Below are 20,900 nucleotides of genomic sequence, written 5' to 3'. Positions count from 1 at the left end.
GCATCTTTGTCCTTTCTTGCCTTCACCTCCATCCTTTCTTCCTTATTCTTAATTCACTTTTTTGTCCCAAAGCATGGGACAAAGCATGAGTGCTGGCTCTCCAATTCTCTTCCCCTTTGTATTTTGAGACCTCTCTTTTACTTCACACTCCGAAGGAGGCCTTGTTCCTTCTCACAGGAAGACCCATGTCCTGGAGAGGAAGAGAAGACTTAAATCAAGTTCTTCATGTATCTAAGCAAACTGGAGACTCACAACATAATATGATGTGATGCTGTGGAAAGTGGAACACATCATCAATGGCAGTATTGACATCCTGGACAAAAATCAGAAGATAAGCCAAATAAACGTCTGGAACAATAAATTAAAACCCCAGATAATTTATTAGATGAAGACCTCACATACACATATAAATACATGCTCAAGATGGGATTCAGCAGCAAGACTGGAAAAGCTAGAAATGAAAAGGATGTGATCATTACAGGTCTGTGATATGCAAGGTACACAAAAGCAGTAACTACACAAACAGCCAGCAAATGTGTGTGCACGAACCATGTGGGAAGGACACAAACTGAAGGTGTGGGTAGGAGCCTCAGCAGCACTCATGTTACTTACAAAGCCTCATGGAAAACACAGCCTGATGTATAGCTGCAGGATATTCACTGGGAACGCTCTGGACAAAGTCTGTGCTGGACCAACTCCCCAGCAGCAGCTCCCAATATTGAAGCTCAAACTTAAAAGGACATTGTCACATCATTGCTTTTGCTAGTTTAAATTTTGCATTTCCTCTACTGTTTTAGCAAATGGAAAACAATTCCCCTCCCAGTACCAACTACTGATTTTGTCCTTTCCTATTTGACAATCATTGATTTTTTTTTTTCTAAGGCTATAAATGTTTTAATAACTTCAACTTTGTAGTGCCTCATGGCAAAATATCTTTACTTGCACTGACTGCTAAGCACTATTCCTAATATACAGCTGATAACTAGAGCACAAGCCAGCTTTATAAAAAATGATTTTCCACAAGGTCTACGAAATTAATAGCTTTTGTTTCTTTTGTCCACATCTCATAGAGAGTTAAAGCATACAGCTCTTCACCCATCAGACATTTCAACCATCTCTTACTGGAAAACTTTGCTTCACAAAGGTGTGCCCCCTGTGTAGATCTGACTGATGGACAGCACCTTGAGTATAGAGCCCACAACCCTGACAATGTCCTTTTAAAAAGAGCTACAACCAAAAAATACAGATTCAAGCCAAAAGTCACCTTCAGAACTAGAATTTTTTATGGACTAAGTGATCATAAGGAATCCCAAAGCAGTTAAATATTGGCACCCACAAAAGAATCAAAGAACAGAATGCTCCCACGAAGTGTTCTCAACACAAAGGCACCTTTCAAGAAATATACATGTATTTTTTGCTGTTTTGAAAGGTCAGTTAGCATTTATCAGAAAAAGCAATTAAAGTTTCAGTCAAACTGGAAAAGAGACAAGAAGCAATTGGACTGAAATCAGAGAACTGTTTCTCTATAAATGCCAACACTTAAAAAAAACCAAAAACAACAAAGCTAAAAAAACACCATGAAACAACCCCAAACTCCAAGATCTATGTGACAGTTATCCCCAAATTTCCTGCTGGTCCCTGTACATTTTTCTCTTCTTTTTCCTCCTTTTTCCTGCCCTCTTTAAGCAGCAGGCTACTCAGCCAAGAGAATAAGAAAACTTATGTCCCCACCTGCTCTACCTGGGCTAGGGCACTGAATACATCTTTGGGGCTCTTAGCAGGAAACTGGGCCTGCACAGGCTCAGAGAGTAGAACAAGAGGGACATTAAACAGCAGATGGACATATTCCAGAAAACTGTAATACTTCACTAAAAGCAGGACAGACCAGGCAGGGACTTTCCACAGCAGTAATTTTCTGGTCCAGCAATGCTGCTTTCCTCCTTTAAACTCCTCCAAGCAGCTTTTAAAATTCAGCTGGGATGCACAAAAGGGATATCACCTAATTTATGATTAAGACTGGCCCTGATTGAAGCAGCCCAGAGTAACCTGAGGTTCTTCTTCCCCTTCATTCTCCTTTTGTTTCACTGATGGAGCATGGTGCTGCCAGGGGCTGCAGGGCTCTCATCTGAGATCCACTTTGCCGAGCATCACACATTGCACAGGACCAGCGTGAGGAGACAGGCAGCAGTCATACCCCAAGCATGGGTACAGAAACTCAACCCATCCATTAAGATAAGCAGGGTTGCCTAAAGAGACTGTCTGAAAAGCAGTACTGGCCCATGAAGTCGTGTTTGGGAGCAAATGGCCTAGAACTTGCCCGTACTGGATCAATTCTACCTTTCCCTCACTGCAATTTTACTGTGCAAAATGAGTATTTTAGTCTCATATTTCTAGGAACACATGCCGGTGGCTACTGTTACAATAAAATATGAACACTGCATTGTGGAGAAAATGACCATTAATCCTGTAATGTGCAGTCATTTTTACCAATTCGGCACATTTCTTTAAATAACCAAGTACATGCAGTAGATGGAAATGCATTTAAATAAACTGAAATAGATACAGCATGAATAATTAAAGCTGGCAGGAAAGTGTGCATTGTGAGCTGCTAGTGGAAATAATTACTGATTTGTCTTATTTACAGTGAAGCCTGGATGCAAGACCAAAATAGTGCAAGTTAGTGAAAATGTCTTAAGACTGCTCTTATACTAGCACTACTACGCATTTAATCTTGAAAAGTACATCAAATAGGTTTTGGATCTCTACAATGTCTGACTCTATTCTGCTATTTCAGGGTTACGTTACCCAGCACATAAACTCTGTCAAATAGCACTGATTTAAAGAGGAATATAATTCAAACCTTTGCCTAGTACATCAACCTGCAACATCATCTATTAACATTATCAGACATTGTAGAGTTGAGCTTACAATATATCCCCTAAAAACTCAGCGTGTTAAATATCAGAATGTTGAAGGAAAAAGTAGATCATAAAATCAGTGAAAAAGTACTAAAGTGCTTGTACCTTTATAATATGCCAGGTTTTAAATAGACTTGTTTAATTAGAAAATAATCTACTTTGAACATGCTGGTTCTTGAATGTTAGGCAGTTCTTGCAAACTGCTTTAGAGCCCAAAAAATCGATAATGAAATACACTTCCGATATAAGGCTGGCAAAACTGTGACTTCAATCTATTAGAAAATGTTGTAGATTAAAAAAAATGCTATTTTAAATTGATTACTTGGCACATGAAAGGTCTAGGAAAAAAATTAACACTTTGTGATTGGCGTACCCCAACAATATACTTGCATCATGATTACTAAATCCAAAATGAACCTGGATACTAATTAATTATGTTTTAGAAGAGGGAAAACAAGCCATGATCACTCAAATAATTTAAGAGTAGCTGTAGACCAAGGAGTTCTGTCAAATGAAGAAGATCTCCTCGAGGAGCCGACTCTCCTCCAGCTCATCTGCTCTGCTCCTGGGGCTGCAGGGGGTCTGGCACCAAGAGGACAGCCTGTGGCTCGCACAGCAGGGCGTCTGCTTTCTGTTCCTGTCACAGGGTTCTTGGCAGAGGTGTCCCGGAGCTGATACTGGGTTCATAGCTTCTACCAGGTCAAGAAGAGAGGCTTCATACCTACAGAAACACACAGAGAAAACAGAGCTCTATTAAGATCACAGCACCATGCAGGAAATGAATCCAGTTTTCCTGCCTCCATAAATCAGACTAGATTTGCCTGACAGGGGCCACCGGCACAGAACAAATTTTGCTGTATGGACTCCTGTCAGTAATGACAACACAGAGGTACTGAAAAAGAGTCAAGTAAAGCATGGGTGCTCAGGTTTTTTTAGGCTGTTTCATCAGCTTTTCCATTTGAGGTGTGTAATGTCTTAGTGGTATTCTGGAGACTGAACACAGACCTCAGAGAGATGACAGCCAAATACACCAAACAAGACAGACCTACACTGGTAATGGTAAAGGTAAAGTGACTTATACGCATGCTGCACTCTTTTTACTTTTTTTTTGAATAGACCTCTACATTTGATTTAGTTTCTCAGGGATTTGAAAACAGCAGGAGACTTTATTATTATTGCCACAAACTACATGTGCTTCCTGTAAATCTCTGTGTACTATATGGAGTCTGTCTGGTGGAAGCACTGAAGGAATAGAATCTAAGCAAGGCAATACAAAATCAACACTTGAGGCACCAAGAGAAAAGGCAAAGGTGCTAAGCATCACTCAAGCTGTCCTTTAAGTGCAAGTACAGACGTGGGGGAAGGCTGCAAGCCAATGTGATCTGGTAATGCTGAATAACGGGAGGTATTTGAGACAGGGACTTTCTATTAATATTCACAGGAGACAAGACTTGATCTAAATACCAGCACAGGATTGATCATTACAATGTATTTCCTCCTGTCCAATTTTAAATGTCTTAAACAGTACCATTTCCACTACTTCCCTAGGAAGCCTGTTCTCCAGTGATCTCTCAGTGATATGTAAGAGATATCACTCCAGAGTTTTACCCCAAAGTCCCTTTGTTCCATGCTGCTGTTAGTACCAAACAGCCTGATGTCCCCAACCCTGAAGTGATTCACAAATTCAAAGACTTTTATGCACAAAACATTATTCACATTATTCACCCAAACGAAACTATCAGCACAGGTGATTGGATCCATAGGATATCTCTCATATAAGTAGATAGAGTTCATCTATAGCTTAAGAAAACATCTCAAGTTGTTCTCTGCTTTGAGAAAAGCCTCTGTTTCTACTTTTGTGACTGTAAAAGCCTAGAAAGACTAAGCAACTAAGAAAGCTGGGAGAGGTTTCTCAACTCAAGATGGGATGAAAAATTCTTAAGAACAAATGTTTACAGTAGTTTATGGATGTGAGAGATTAGCAGTGGCCAATGTACCTCCTAAAGGCAGACTCTCAGCTCTGCTGTCCAACAGCCTTGTGCAGCAGCAGCAGGTCACAGGTTTTCCTACCCTGAACTAGACATGCCATGAAAAACACCCTTCTTTATCTCCACAAGTAAGTGCTACGTCCCATCCATCATCAGAACACTGTCACAGAATCATTTAGAATGGAAAAAACCTCCAATACCATGGAGTCAAACCTTTGGTCACTGCCCTGCCAACCAGACCACAGCACTGAGTGCCATGTGCAGTCAGCTCCTGAAAGCCACCAGGGATGGTGACTCCACCGCCTGCCTGGGTGCAAGCCCATTCCAGTGCTTGACGTGACAAGTTACTTTGTCCATAACAAAATAATTCATTGCTATGTTTGAGACACAGAACTACTCCCTCAGATGAAAGGAGTTAGTAGTAGTACTGATGGGTTGTATACCAATGTTAATGGTGACTACTGAAGTAACACTATAAAAGCTGGTTTTTTTCAATTTTTATTGTTTCTTCCAATCTGATGGTCAGTGTCATTTCTAATACAGTCTGACTTGGCATTAACACCTCGCAGGGCTCTTTCCTGTTTGACTACTGATTCTTTTATTTTCCTGCAGATGTGCTAGCTTTAATCTCACTCACAATCATACAGCTAATTTTAAAATTTCTTTTCTATATTTTAAGCTTGTCTACATGTCTTTCTATTATCTAAGTAGCAAAAAATTAATGACTCAAAATGAAAAAAAAATACAGCTTTTCTTTCAATTGGATCTTGTTTGTGGATAGCCCTAAGCAAACATGATGTCTTTCAGCTACCCTAACCAAAATGTTGAGAGAGATGTGGAGTTTTGGGTAGCCAAACCAGATAATTTTAGAGAAATGTTGTTCGTAGTAGCATTCAGAAAGTACCCTTTAAAAACTGAAACTCCTCAAAGGTATCTCCAACATAAAATGGAATAAGCTGCACTGATAGCAAGAACTAGTGCACAGATATATGAGACTTTTCACATGGAGAAAGTTTAAGACTAGACTCTATATAGATACAAACATATGGTTTGAACCCCAAAGAAACCCAGTTAACACATACACTGCTTTCATTAGCCACACCTAAAACTTCTTTTTAGATTAATCTAGTCTAGCATACAAATGCTTATCTCCTCTGACGGTAGTGCTATCATAAAATTTCAATTTCTCCAGCAGCCACATGCAATCACAGATTAGGCAGGGGAAACCAAACCAGCCAGTGCACTTACAGCAAACGTGCAGGCCCTAGATTTCAGCAGTACCTTCGAGTTCATTTCTTCTGCAAGTTTATCTAAGTTTTACAGCATTTCTGCTATCAGGAAGGCTAAATGATTTGGCAGATTACAAGCGCAGCAAATAGCAAAGATTATGTAAAAGACCAGGTGTTGTAAATCAGTCTATTTGACACCACAGTTATATATGCAATAAAGTGAATGAACTCTGCTAACAGAGCACTATCTGATAAAGAGAATGCTCCTTGCAGGTATTTAGTGTTTAATCCCAGGATAATGGTTTGCCCTGGTTTGTCTAAGTAACATCAGACAGCATCTGGCTGGAGGCAACGGTGTAGACCTAGAATGGTTTGAAACTTGCAAAGACAATTTTCTCATCATTTATTTGTATCCTAATATTTAAAGAGACAGTCATAATGCTTGAATCCTGAAATGCAACTTTCTCTAAAACCAGGGTATGTATTCTTTGCATGCCTTGAATAAAAACAATTAAAAACAGGCTCCACCATTATGATTATAATAACACTTAATGGCTTCAGTGAAGTCAAAGCTACAGGATCAGCCACCCAAGAGTCAGAATATTTCAAACAGGAAAACTGATTTGGCAAACTTGGCTTGTGAATAGTGAATGCTCTTTTACAGCAAACTAAGGGCCAAGGGCCCCCTTGTATTGTTCCTGCTTCCAGAGGAGAAAAAAATCCCAAACATTCTGCAGAAGTACCAGCACTGTACATTAAGCCACATACAGAAATTCCTCACATATAGATGTTCAACCAAGCAACCAAATGTCTCATCAATGATGGTGCTTACGCACATTTTCTTTGATATCTTTTTCCCTCCCAACAGAAGGAAAATGGCATGGGCAACTGTCCCTTTAAGGATGCTGATAATTCAGTCTGTCCTCACTTCGTTTGGTAGATTTGCCAGTGCATTGGAAGGTCACTGAGCAAGGGGAGTACAACCCAGGCTCTTGTTATTGGATCCCTTAGAGCGGATTAGAATGAAATATCACATAGTCCAATGGGTTGAAATATACTTGGGCTTGGTGGGAATGCCCAGGTACCTCCCCTGAGTGGGGGAGAGCTTTCACTCCTCTGGTGGAAAGCCCCAGAAATGAGTGTGGGGGCACTCAGGGAGATTTTGATAATTTGTGATCCCTTCTCAAGGATTACCTCTCAGTTAAGCCAATAATTCTCTATTAGATCTTCCCCAGGGAGAAGGGGGCAGTTTAACAACTGAGGGAATTATGTAAGAAGAGAAATTGGCATAGCAAGAAGCACCATCTCTTACCTTGCAGGATCCAGGCTGTGATAGTTCTGTCTCATGCAGACTCTCTCTTCTGTCTCATGCAGACTAGCATATGCACACCCAAAAACTCACCTCCTCCCTTGAGAGATGCAAACCTGGCCTCCACAAAGCACCCTGGCACCTCCACAAATGGGCAAATGTTATGAGTCATTAATCATTAATAGTCCAGTCTCTCACTGCATCTCCGCAACAGACTGGAAAATAATCTCTTTTTTTGACACTTCCCCCATGTATACTTTTTCATCTAACTTTAATGAGCTTGAAAGTCTGCATGTTTCATCATGGGAGAAGAGAATTTGTAAGGTCTACAAGTTTGAATTAGAAGTCTAACAATTTAGACAGATAAAGTTTGGGGAAAGTAATCTTTTAAAGTCTCAAAAAAAACCATCAGGATACAGAACACCAAGAACTTGTGTACAGAGCAGAAGGAAGGCAGGGCCATGGTAAGAGGATAGAGATGAGAGTAGGGAGACTAGACCACAGTAAGCTTTGAAACTCTTCTTTCAATGAAAAGCTTTCACCTTTGTTTTTATTCTAGAACATAAACTCCAAACACAGCTCACACAGCAGCACAGAGATGCCCAATCTGGGAGGGTGGTACCACTGCAATCCAGCTGGTATAGCTGGGTCAGAGCAGAACTGCAACCTGGGTAGCAAAATCCACCCTGGTCAGGCATTGCACAGTGCTATGAAAGCATTCCCTTCATCTCCTCTGCATTACTAAAACAGGCTGCTAGAATTTTGTCTCCTCAGCCACTAAAACCCTTTTGGAAATTTTATTAGAAACTCAGCATTGGCTCTTAACTAAATAAGTATCTAGTAGAGTTTATAAACTCTTAATGTAAGAAGAGTTTTGCCGTCTATCACCCAGATAAAAGGAAACATCATAAACCATTATGATTAAGAACAGATCATTAACCATTCACGTTTTAAAAAGGAAAACAAAAAATAAACACAAGATGGCACAGACCCAAATCCCTCTTTCCCCAGTGTGTCTTTTGCACTGTTCATGCAGTAGGAAGAGATCTCTCTGAAGACCTACAGGTGAATCTTACTTTGTCCCATGTTTCCAAACTGAATGGGAAGGAAGGCTTTCACATTTTTATGATGAACACACAAATACGGCTGATGCTCTGGGAACCATAAGACCACTTATGCCCAGGATGGTTGGTAAGAAACCACCTGAAACCACTTGGCATTTCTTCTAATAAAACCTACAGGGCAATCAGAGCCCGGACAGTCCAACAATGTACAGTACCTAAGAAATGGTCAGATTATGCACAAGTGATAACTGTGCAGGATATTAGAAAGAACAGCGCTCTTGAAGGTAACCACAAACCCTACCTGCCTCAACTGGATGAACACTGATGTTTATTTATTTAGATATTTGGGATACGCCAATGGATTTTAAATTTTTGCCTATTTGCCACTGCTTATAAAATAAAATATATTTCTTACACACTGTCCAATTTTTAAACTACACTATTGTATTTTTATATCATGCAGTTCCATTTAGCTATTAATAGCATTTGTTCCTTCCTGAAAAAAAACCAATACAATTTCAAAGAGTTTGATATTTGAAGGAGTGGGAATCTCCTTATGAGGCAAAATAACTTATTAGAGTCGTAAATACTCTGGCATTAAAATATATGTATATTACTTTAAACAAGCAGTGTCAGATAATATTTGATCACTATATTTAGAGACATCTTTTCATTTACAGTCTCTGAAAATTTATTCTCCAACCATAAACATGTAGAAAACACATGGAACGTCTCTTTGCAAGGTGATGGCATTTCAACAAAGCATACTGGCAATACAGTTTTGTAGCTGTATAGGCATACTTTATTTAACTGTATATACCAGAGGAAATAATAAGGTTTATTTTTATACTACTGCTTATATTTTCAACATAAAGTTCAAAGTGATTTACTAATGTTACATGAATTGCCTTTGAATTACGGTACAGTATTGTGCCTAAGTACAAAGCCTAACACTATTTTGTATTCATAAAACACCACCTGCCCCCAAGCACTTTACAAATGCTAAATACAGCTAAAAACACATTCAAGGGGTAGGGAACAGACCCATTTTACAGAAAATTAAACAGTCTATTGTTATGATAGAGCAAATATCAAATCACTGTTTGACTGGAACAAACAGGGCAAATAAAAGCAGAGAAAAAATAGATGCACACAAGAAGTGGCCTGAACAGTCAAACAACATGAAGACACCACACTAGTGATACAACCTGGGGTTATATGTAAGAAACAGCTAATCACCCACCCCCCAACTAACCCACGGGTGAAGGGACAAACTCAATCCAAATTGAAGGGTCCTAAGCACTTTCTGCCATCTTTAGTCTGGTATCCACAATTAAAGCATAAGGGATGAGAGATAACTCCATAGCTTATCCTTTCAACATCCATGTACCAACTCCCTGTCCTTAAATTTGCCTGTTTTTACAACCTGCAGTTTCCACCACATCCTGTGACAGCAAACTCAAGAAGTTCACTATCATATCATTGGACTACCTGAAAGAACTTAGCATCAAAACACACAAATTTATTTGGTCACCCAGGAGATTTTGCTATTCACTTCTCACTCCAGGCCACTGATGAAGAACCAGCCCAGTGAGTTCCTGGGGGATCCTTCTGCTAATTCTAAAAAATTAACATTAAGTCACTTTACTTGCTATCATTTAACCACCAGTAAATTCCTAGAAGGAACTGTCCTCCAATCCTACAGAAACTTGATTTCTTTAGCAACTTTTGGTGCAGAACCTTGACAAAAGCCTTCTGAAAGTCCATAGGGCTGAGATAATACCTCAGATTTTTTCTTCCCCACTCCCTACTCTGTGAGAGAAATCCAAGTTTTAACCAGCAGGCTATTTGGCCCAGGAAACCAGAGATGAATATATCAATGAGCATTAGAGGCTGGTTGGGTAGGAAATAAAAGCTGAGAAAGAGAAGCTGATTTTGTAGCCATTCCCTGAAAGGCGACATATCAGGATAAGGGAGCTTGTCTTTCATGTGTGAACTGCACCTTCAGTGACCAAAACACACCCTGGGGGGACGTTCCCATGTACTGAATGTCGAGACACCAAAAGAGAAAACAAACACAACACAGTGAAGGACACTTCATGAGGCTGAAACATTAAAAGAAGGAACAAGATTAAATTGAGAATTAGAGACAAAAGGACTGTGGCAGCCTGAGATTCCCATTTTACTTTCTGCAGGCTGGAACTCTGAGCAGATACTTCACTGTGGGATACAGGAGGAGCCAAATTTAACAATGCTATATATGTAATTTAAATGAAGTCCACATGGAGACATACTTCTCACCTGCAATAGGTCTGTGTCTTCCAAAAGCATTTCAGAGTTTCTTAATTCTTAAAGAAAAAGATCAGACTGCAGAATATTTCAAAGCAATTAAAAAAAGATCTGAGCCTTTTATTTAAAATATATCATACAATGTAAAACAGAATATATTTATACAGTGTCCTCAGCAAGAGCCTCCTGGAGTGCTATAAAACCCACACCCACGTAATAGAGAGCTTACACTATCAGAGAATTTTAGAGAGCTCTCCAAGGCAGTATTCACAGAATCATAACCTAGAGAAGGAAAAGACTTATTAGATCATCCAGCCTTCTCCCTGCTGACAGAACTGCTCCCTACAGTGTGCTTCCTCACATTTGTTGCTAACAATCAGCCTCTCGCTACTCTCCTTGGGAAGCCATTCCACAGCCAAATATATCTCATGCTATCATTACCATTATTACTTATTTATGGGCCACAGTATAACCTAAAGGGCCTTGATCAGGATCAGGGGGACCAACTCTAGTACCACTTGTAAGAGCACTCCTCTCTCCAAAAGAGCACACAGTCAAAAGAGGTAAGCCAAAGCCCAGTGGGAAACATGTACCATTAAGGAGAACAGAATAGCATGGGAAGCACCACAAATGTTCCATGAATTTTTGCTTCAGAGTTTGGTGGGAGGGAAAGGTATGTGTCATGAATAAGAACATCTTTCTGATAGTCACCTAGAGATAAACAAAGAGGATTTTCTTCCTCCAAACTTTACCCTATTAGTTATGGCTAAAGATCTGGCACGGTACTGAGAAATCCATCTTCTTTTTTTTATGCAAATACACCTCAAGTATTTAAACAATGTTACATTTTTTCGTTCTGCTCCAGTCTCAGTCAACATTTATCTGAGCCACATGTATTTTAATATTCTCTCATAAATCAATACCTCCAGCATTTTGCAAATCTCCTTCCATCTTGGACAATTTTTTTCTAGTAAGTAATCACCCGGAAATAAGCACCATATTCCCTAGAGGGGCTGCACAGAAACAGAGGAGATCAGCTCCCTCCAGCACCCACCCAATGCTTGTCTGTGTACATTCAGCACTTCTGCTGGTGCTTCCTTGCTCCACAGGTCCCTCCCTTACCTGTAGGTCTTGCAGAGCAATGAATTCAATGCCTCATTTTCTGGGGTTTCAAACAATTTTCACCAATCGTGAGGAAAGCAGCATCAGAGATTACATCCCTTCCACAGGAGAATTTGGAGAGAAACAGCAGAATTGATTAACAGTATCACAGGTCTGCTAACTGAAATGTGCTGTGCTCAGCAGTGTTCTGGGACTAGCCTACCTCCCCAGCATGGCAAAGAGTAGTAAAGAGCTAAAGAGGACTTGGACTTGAAAGAGGCTGAGGACACTAGTTCGCCCCCGGCTGGTTTTACACCATGTAGTGCCAGTGCTCTAAAGGACACCAGATCCAGCAGCATCTCAAAAAAGTTGTGCCCTGAGGCAGGGCTGATAAAGAGATTTTTTTATTTCCCTCCCCACCCCCAGTTTCCAGCCTGCCTTCACCTGTGATAGCATCCAAACAGCTGTCATTACTGAAAGAGGAGTTACTGCTGTTCTTATTCCTCCTTGCTACACAAGCAGGACATTTTTCACTTCCCTGCTCCTCAGATACCAACACCCTGCTTTCCTCACCATTCCACACTCCTGTCTCAATGCTCCCAGTCCAGTTATCCTACCTCTCTGCTGCTGGCAGCTCAGCCTTTGTTATTTCCCCATCGGACTAAGATCCTGCTGCCCTGTTACCAACCTGCTAAATACAATTCAAAGTACTGCTTCATTGTTTTTGTCTCTGTGTGTTTTTAGTAGCTAAATAATAACTAACTAAAGACCAAGAATAAGAAACACCACAGATCATTTCCTTTAAGGTATGGCTGCAGGCTGCAGCTGAATTGGCATAACTGAGGTTGTAATAATTCTGGAAAGGGGAGGGTGAACGACGAGTGAGTGCTGAGAAGTAAAGAAACCTTTTAAATCAGATCTGCCAGTGACAGAAGAATAATTTAGAATGAGGTTTTTGTACAAAAGAGAGAAATTATAGAACCAGGTAACTACCACAGAGTTTAACAACCACCTTCTGCAATCACTCTGTTTGTATTGTCCTTCTCTCCCCTCCCACACAGCCGCTTCTGTGTCATCAAGTCTGAAAGCTATTCAGATCAGAAAATGAACCTTGTGTATGTACAACACCTGGGGTCCTGATTCTGCTGTGATATTACATAACAACTGTGCACTTCAGAGCACACTTAGCTTTTATTCCTTTTAAGCACTCTGTCATCATAGCACATCTTCAGCAAGATCTTCACCCTTTATTGTTCTAGGCCAAAACTAAGCTGTCATCATCTTTTCTGCCATACTTCATCCTCCTACATCTCCTGCCTTAACAGCCTTTCTTTTCAGTTTTTTACTAGTACAAATTTGTCCCCAAGCATCCTTTCCCTCAAAGCAAACTCTAATTCAATGAATCATCTTCAAAATTGTGCCTTTTCTTTTATAATGTACTAAAGTCTCTGACAAAGGGCTGCATATGTAAGTCACGGTACAATCCTGCACCTCCCTCTCTGCCAGTCTCAATGCTGTTCCTCAGTTTTGATTTATTTTCCACGTTTCATCTCTTCTTCCTAGCACACTTTCAGCAAAGCTGGGACTACCTCACCCTACAACTTTGTGGGTATTAAATAACTACAAAACAATTTTAAGGGACATGGCTTAGGGGAAAAAGAACCCCACCACATACAACTTGCAAAGTCTATCACAATTTACATGGATTAGCAACCTCTCTTTTTCACAAGCTCAGTCCAAATTCCCAGCTGCCAGATAATAAATCAACTTTTTGCTTCAGCTGTACAGTCAAGTGGGAGATATGCATAGTTTTAGGTCAAGCATTTATACCCTTTTTATGATTCCAAAGTTTCTTACCTTGTCATTTAGTTACTGAACTGTGAGCTTTCATTGACTTTCTAACCATTGTGGCAAGAACTGCGAGTAGCTGTGCAAGATTTAAAACCTCACTAAGCAGAGGAGCAAAATCAGACTGCAGTAATTTTAAGTATATATTGGGGTGGAATTGTGACCGTATGGAAGCCCATGGAAGTTCTGCCACCATTTCACTGGGGTTAGCTTTCTTCCCTGCCATTTCTTGTGCTGGGCTGTGTAAGTATTTCAAGCTCTCTGTTTTGCACTCTGGAAATAAGATGGCTGGACAAATGCTCGGAAGTAGTTTATTCTACCATTCTACTTTCCTTTTTTTTCCCTACTATCCTGGTAAAATATTTTACATGCAGTCAATTGCTGTACCTAAACAGCAATTCTTCTTGTGGTTCTGCATGATCCTTCCTCTCCTGCTTGTCAGCTTAATTTCTTCTGCTGTGGCATGGAGTGTGTAATAGCAAATCTAGCACTCAAATTCTTCTGTTTCTTAATTATCTCTGCCCTGTCAGCTATATCAGTGAAAACAAGTTGGCATTAAACAATTCAGATACAAGTAAACATCAAATTGTGATGATATAGAGTCCTGCATTACTGTCATTATGGAAAAAGCTGTTTCAGGGAGGCTTAAAAAATTAAATAAGCCCAGCTCTTCTAAATGGTCAAAAACCTAAAGATATCTAAATTATTCTTCAATATCTTAATCATCCAGGAGAATCATGATCTTATATAATGGCCATTTTAAATGAAAGGTTTGCTGCTCTGCACGGTTACCACTTCCTTTCTAATTGTGAATTAAAGTATAATTTAGGGTGGCTGTATGCCAACTTGACTAGAAAAATTTAGACAGTAACTCTGGTTGAAAGAAGCAGGGGGGGGGAAGCAGTTAGATTTCTTTAAGTAATAGAAAATCACTCACAAAGTTGTACTTTAAAACAAAACACTAGAGCTTTAACTTGACAAACTGACTTGAATTAAACCACAGAAAAAAGTGCTTGCACTGTAAATCTTACAGGGCAGAAGTGATGGTAGGTTATCATTCTGTTTATTAGCATGCACTTTGGAGAGTTCAGGGCAAGTATGGATACGCATTCATTCCATTTTATGCTGCACATTACTGAAAACACATTCCTCATAAATAATTCATAAATGCATTGTCTGAAATTTCAGATTCCAAAAATACAACACCGTTTTCAACTTTATGGTTGCTTGGTCTTCAAAACAGGAACAGACAATTGGATGGATGGACTTCACAAACCTGATAAGAACCCATCAGTCAGAATTACGCTCCAAAGGTAAATGCAAACATCTCCCAGCCTCTGATCCCTGGAAGCAAGGCCATGATGATAGACCCTGTGCTTGTGTTAGCGGTCTCTTAGCAGAGAACAGACAGGAAAAGAGAAAGGGCAGAAGTGACCACGTAGTGAGGTGTGATGGAGACCTAATAAGTTGAAATTGGGTAGAAATCCAGAGGAATTTAAATTTAAGGTATATTAACAGTCAAGATACAAAGACTGAATATTGCTTGTCTTGCAAAAAGCCCATTTTTCAGACCAGACTGCACTAGAAACTTGAGCTCTGCTTTTTGTTCTCAGCTGGTATCACTTTGTTTATGACAAAGTAACTGGCATCATCTTTAGCACAGCCACCTATACTAGCACGAGAGAGGTGAATAGGTTCTTGCACTTCATCTAAAGTCTAATTCCTTCAGGGAGCAAAGTGACCACAACACACAGAAGAAAGTGAAGCATGTTTCATAGGCTAGAGTGTTTAGGGTTTATATACACTGTGATTTTGTATCTTGCTGGCATATATGCAGCTTACATTCAGTTGGTTTTTTTTATCTTCATACCATGCTCAGAAGCCTGACATCAGATAGCAACTGCTTTTCAGCCAGATTTGCATTCACTTGCTCTGTACTACTTACCTCCCAGTGACAGGCACAAACAATTCTGTGTGTGCCCAGCTCCTAACAGAACAACAGCCCACTATCTCCCTGTGCACCAGCTCTTTATATGAACTCATTCCCTCCAATTTGCCTGAGAACAAACATTGCAACTGAGCTCAAATACTTGGCATCCCAGCACACTGACTGCTTGGGTGCAGACCATATGTGAAAAAACAACGCTCTCATAAAAATTGTATTCCACTACCCAACTGCTGTAAAACTTCCCACTCGCTGCTCCAGAGTGGAAAGACTGGGACTATCTGTCACTCCATTCATTTCCAGGTGTGCTGAACTCTCTAGGGTAATATTTAAATCAGCTGAGATTTCATACATCAAAGATGAGGATACATAATTCAAGAGGAGCCACTGAGATAAAACAGTAGCTGTAAAAAATACGGTGTGTTGGTGGTGCCTGGTTTAGCATGTCAAAGAGGGGCCACTGCTGGTGAGGAGCCGCACGCCGCCGGCACCGGAGCAGGTCGTGTGGCAGAGCAGGCACAGCCACTGTAAGCTTCACAGGGACACAGCCACTGAGCAGGTCTGGCACTGTGCAAGTACCAGGTTGCAAGGCACCCTACAGGAAAAAACAGCAGTGAGGCACGGAGCACGAGGCACTCAGGCCCAGTGTCCCTTGGCTATAGTCATCACATGCTAACAACCTCTTTCAAAAACTTTACACAGGTGGTAGGTGTCCCACTGAGATAAATTACCTACTTTCAGCTGCTGAACAGATGGGCAGGGAAGTGAAATTTTAGTTTGTTCATTCCCAGCAGTAACTAGCAAAGATGATCTCGGCTGCTGCAGGATTACTTTTCGATAACCACACACCTGTGAACAGTCCATGACTCTGTTAGACACTACATAAGGTCATTAATACAAAATACAAAATAGGGTAGGGCACTTAACAGCTCAAGAAACTGATGTTTCTTGAGCTCATCTCATTCCCATATTCTTCAGAATCTACTGTAGGCTGCGAGAGGCCAGAAAGTGTACAGAGAGGGACCTCAACAGGCAGGAGAAATGGGCTCACAAGCATCTCACAACATGCAATGACGAGAAGTGCCTAGTCCTGTACTTGGGGAGGAATAACCTCAGGCACATGGAAGGTTTGACTGGCTGGAAGGCAGCTTTGCAGAGAAGGACTTGGATACTTCTTGTCCTGATACATGGAAAATGAGAATAGAATAGAAGCCAGCAAAGGCCAGAACTGCTGGAAGGTTGAGGGAGATTATCCCCCTTCTCAACGCAGCACCAGTGGGACACAGCTGGAGTGCTGCACCCTGTCCTGGACTTGTCAGTACAAGAGACGTGGACCCAATGAAGATGATTAAGGCTTTGGTGCATCTGACACAACAGTAAAACGTGAGAAAGCTGGGACTGTTCAACCTGGAGCAAATGCAGCACAGGGTGATCTCACCAATGGGTATAAATACTTGATATGGCGAGGAAGGAAGCTGGAGCTCCTCTCTGGAGAAGTGAAAGGACAAGAGGTAATAGGAACAAATTGAAATACAGGAAATTCCATTCAGATTGGAGTAAAAAATTTTCTTGCTATGTAAGTGGCTGAACATTGTCAAAGATGACAATGAGATTGTTCATCAACACAGACCAAAAGGGCAAAGACTGACTACCAAGGACTGGATGATGATCTACCACCCATGCAGTGCAGGCATGATACAAACAGGGAAGTTTAAAATACCAATCAATGGCTACAAGCCAGGAATCTCCAGAAACAAATCCAGCCATTAACCAAGGACTTCTGCCCAGAAAAGTTTGCACCTCATGAAAACCAGGATTATGAAAAACCTGATGATATCTTTGAACGAGGGTTTTCCCTCCCTTACCCACATACTTCACAAAGTCATTTGCAACTATTCACATGCAAATTCATTGCAGTGTAGCCCAAACCCCATACATATCTTTTTTCTTTTTTAATAAGATGGTCATATCCACACTGTAAAAACTTTACAAAAAATAGTTTTAGTATCTCCCCTTTAAGCTTGCAAATATTTTCCTGGCAGAAGTCCTGAGCTAACTTTACAGCAAGATCTCTCAAAGGAAACAGAACTTTAAAAAAAACTCAAAAAAAAAAAAATACTCTACAAAATGAATGTGACCCAGGGACTTACCCTTCTATGCAACAACACGATCAGAGTGCACAGAGACAGTGAAGTCCGCAGGGCGTGAAATTAAAATTTTCACACAGATACAATGAAGTAATGATACAATGTTACAACCTTGGCACAAAAATCTTCTGGTTTGAGTAAAGTCAATGTCATGTGATGTTATGGTTTGTGCACTGGTAGAAAGGGTCTGCTGCTAAGAAGTTCATAACAAACAGAAAAGGCAAAAGCAAGAAAATTGTACAGCTAATTACAATAGACCTGTACATTCTAGTAATTCAGACATCCCTTAAGATGCTCATCACAGTTGAATCTAGCTGTCAGTGCAGGCTGAGTTAAGAAAACACTCTTATCTTTCATGTCTAGAAATCTAGATGCTGAGAGGCCATTAGGAGATAAGACAAAGATTGGCAAGGAAGGGGGAGGGAGAGAACAACTCTCTTATGAGGTCAGTTTGTTGCCTACAAACGAGGCAGATATACAGGTTCAAAATTCCAAGCATATGGATAAGAACAGGGATGCACAGAGCAATTAACAGAGTCAAGCAGAAGCTGGGATGAACAGCAGCTGGAGCACTGTTAAAGTCCTTCTAGGAATTGCTTCACCTGTTACAGTAAAAAGAAAAGGCAATGCTGGAAGAACACTGGCTCCTCAGCAAGGACAAGGTCATTGGAACAAGAGAGGAACTTGAAAAATTCTGGGCAGAACCAGGCACAGGGGCACAGACACTTTAGAAGATAGTGCCACATCAGAGTGGTCACCTGCAAAGCAAGCAACCTTTGTACTGCAGATACACCAACAGTCCCACAAGGAATCACCAGATACTCTGTAGGGAGCAGGAAGCATTTTATTTCTAAGAGTATGGAAAAGTCTCTCATAAATCATAAAGTTGATTTTACATTAGGATGTTTCACAGAGACCCAACAGACTGACAGACATGCATGTATTCCATAAAATATATTTACAGGCATGAATTCTGTGGGGGAAGAATTGGAATTCAGTAATACTGCTCATCTCAAACCACAGTTTTGTGATCACAGGCACAGAAGTTAATGCATGTAAGAACTATTGGCAATTTATTTCCAGTAACCCTTCTGGAAATGTAACAGAGAAAGTCAGTCTAAGTGCAAAGGTCATTCCTTACAAGACAAGTTTCTCATCCTACTGATCCGAGACGGTACACACAGAGAAACATACAGCCAAATGTGACTTAATAAAAACTTCAAGTCTTCAGCTTATTAATTTTTTTTTTTAATTTTTCTCATTTCATTCGAGTGATTTCATTAGGTTAGACTTCTTCATCTTTATTATAAAATAATCAGAACTGAAATGTTTCAATAAACCCAATTTCTGTTTTAAGTAGTAAAAGATGATTCAATGCAGATGAAGCAAAAATGAAAGTTAAAAGTACAATGACATTAGAGGCTTTGAGAATATACTTTAAAAGCTGTTAAATACATAAATTATATATTAGTACTCTAGAATGTCTTTGATTGTTTTTTACATAAAAAAAAAGAACTGTATCAACAATTTTTTTTCCACAGAATAATAGAATAGTTTGGGTCAGAAGGGACTTTTTAAAGGTCATCCAGTCCAATCCCCTGTAGTAAGCAGGGACATCTTAAACGAGATAGTTGTCACTATGTTCTCCAGCAGTATGGAACAAATAAAAATACCTCAAAAACTTACAGGTGGGAAGAAACATAGGTGAAAAACAACACTTAAGTTACCATCAATAACACAGAGAGAGCTAACTTAGTACAGGGCAGAAACAAAGACACAATATTATTCTCAGTATAAAGGTTTAGATTTCCATCATATTTCCAAATTATTTCCCTCCTAACACACTCAGACTAAAAGAAAAAAATCATTTTTCCCCCCTCAGAGGGCCATAAACCAAGTACTAGCCCAAAATCAACAAAAAACAGATCAAAATTAACATACATGGCCCCAAACTACTGGGGAGCTGGAAACATGTTGCATGGAGAAATTTAAATGTTAAATATAATCAGTATGTACAAATAAATGGTGGGAAAAGACAGCAAGATACTGTTTTCCTTCATGATTATCTAAATTTTGAAGAGATAGCTTCAGTGCTCAGCCCATCACAGCTTCAGCACAGCCCATCACAAAGCCAAACTTAACAATGATCAGTAACGTGTTTTTGAACACGAAACGTGGCCTAGGAAAAGTCACACCTGCAGTAGAAACTGGTGCACTCAGTTGAATAAAGACCTGTAAACAGAGTCTACAACATCACTCTCTGTTTCCTTCAACTCTGTATCAGAAAGCTAAAGGCATGTTACCTGATTCAGGGTTCCCTGAAGTAAAGCCAACTGAATAAAAACATGTTCAGTTCAGCAGTTCAAAGTTCAATATTCTTTACACTGAAACATAACCTTTACTTTGCTTAAACAAATGTGGAAGACACCTTGGCTCTTACATTACCCTACCTAGGCAAAATCAGGGCCCAAATCTGTTATGAAGTCCTATTGAACTCATGACAGATATGTCATGGTAAGATTGAGACACAAGCCCAGGTATCGTGTTTTTCGCAATCAGAAATGCCTTAACAAGGATGATGAGAGACAATAGTTCTTTAAAAATAGATAGCTATTTAAAAATCATTATTATAATCCATATATTAAGAATTACTTTAAAAAGCTGTATAAATTAGAGGAAATTATAATCTTGAAATATGTGGAGTTTAGAAACACAATAATGATAGAAGGTCAGGACATAAGCTCACTGATGGTTTCTGTCTTCATTTACATCATCTGAATGTACCATCTCACAACTCTGACTGATGCTCATCAGTTTTTCCAGTAGACAAGACAGTAAAGAATTGTTCCCTATTCATTTTCTGCAGGTCACTTTTCATTTTATAAAATTCTAATAGTATCCTAAACTTAGCCACCTCTTTTCCAAGCTGAAGAGTCCTAGTTGTGCTGTTCATTCCACAAAATCTCTCTCACATCTGGGAGCAATTCATCACCTAACACACAGTAACCACTACTGAGCAAAAGTTTGCTACAGCAGTCTTTCACTTCAGAAGTGGAAACAAT

At 39.9% G+C, this 20,900-nt stretch overlaps 1 protein-coding gene across 12 annotated transcripts in view; it reads right to left on the bottom strand.

Moving 5' to 3' along the window:
• Positions 1–361: 361 nt before the first annotated feature.
• KIAA1328 (KIAA1328 ortholog) overlaps positions 362–20,900 on the bottom strand; it is a 172,675-nt gene continuing 152,136 nt past the window's right edge. For 8 of the 12 annotated variants that reach the window (XM_023944086.2, XM_086869909.1, XM_086869907.1 and 5 more), the window contains one exon: positions 362–3,639. In XM_023944086.2, coding sequence (XP_023799854.2) covers positions 3,426–3,639 — 214 coding nt within the window. In that variant the 3' untranslated portion in view covers positions 362–3,425. The remainder of the gene's footprint in view (positions 3,640–20,900) is intronic. The other 4 variants (XM_086869904.1, XM_086869906.1, XM_086869908.1 and 1 more) reach the window with 1 other exon arrangement.

Source organism: Cyanistes caeruleus, chromosome Z (assembly GCF_971803275.1).
Source record: "Cyanistes caeruleus chromosome Z, bCyaCae1.hap1.1, whole genome shotgun sequence".
Classification (NCBI taxonomy): Eukaryota; Metazoa; Chordata; class Aves; order Passeriformes; family Paridae; genus Cyanistes; species Cyanistes caeruleus.
This window is presented reverse-complemented; position numbering and strand designations above follow the sequence as displayed.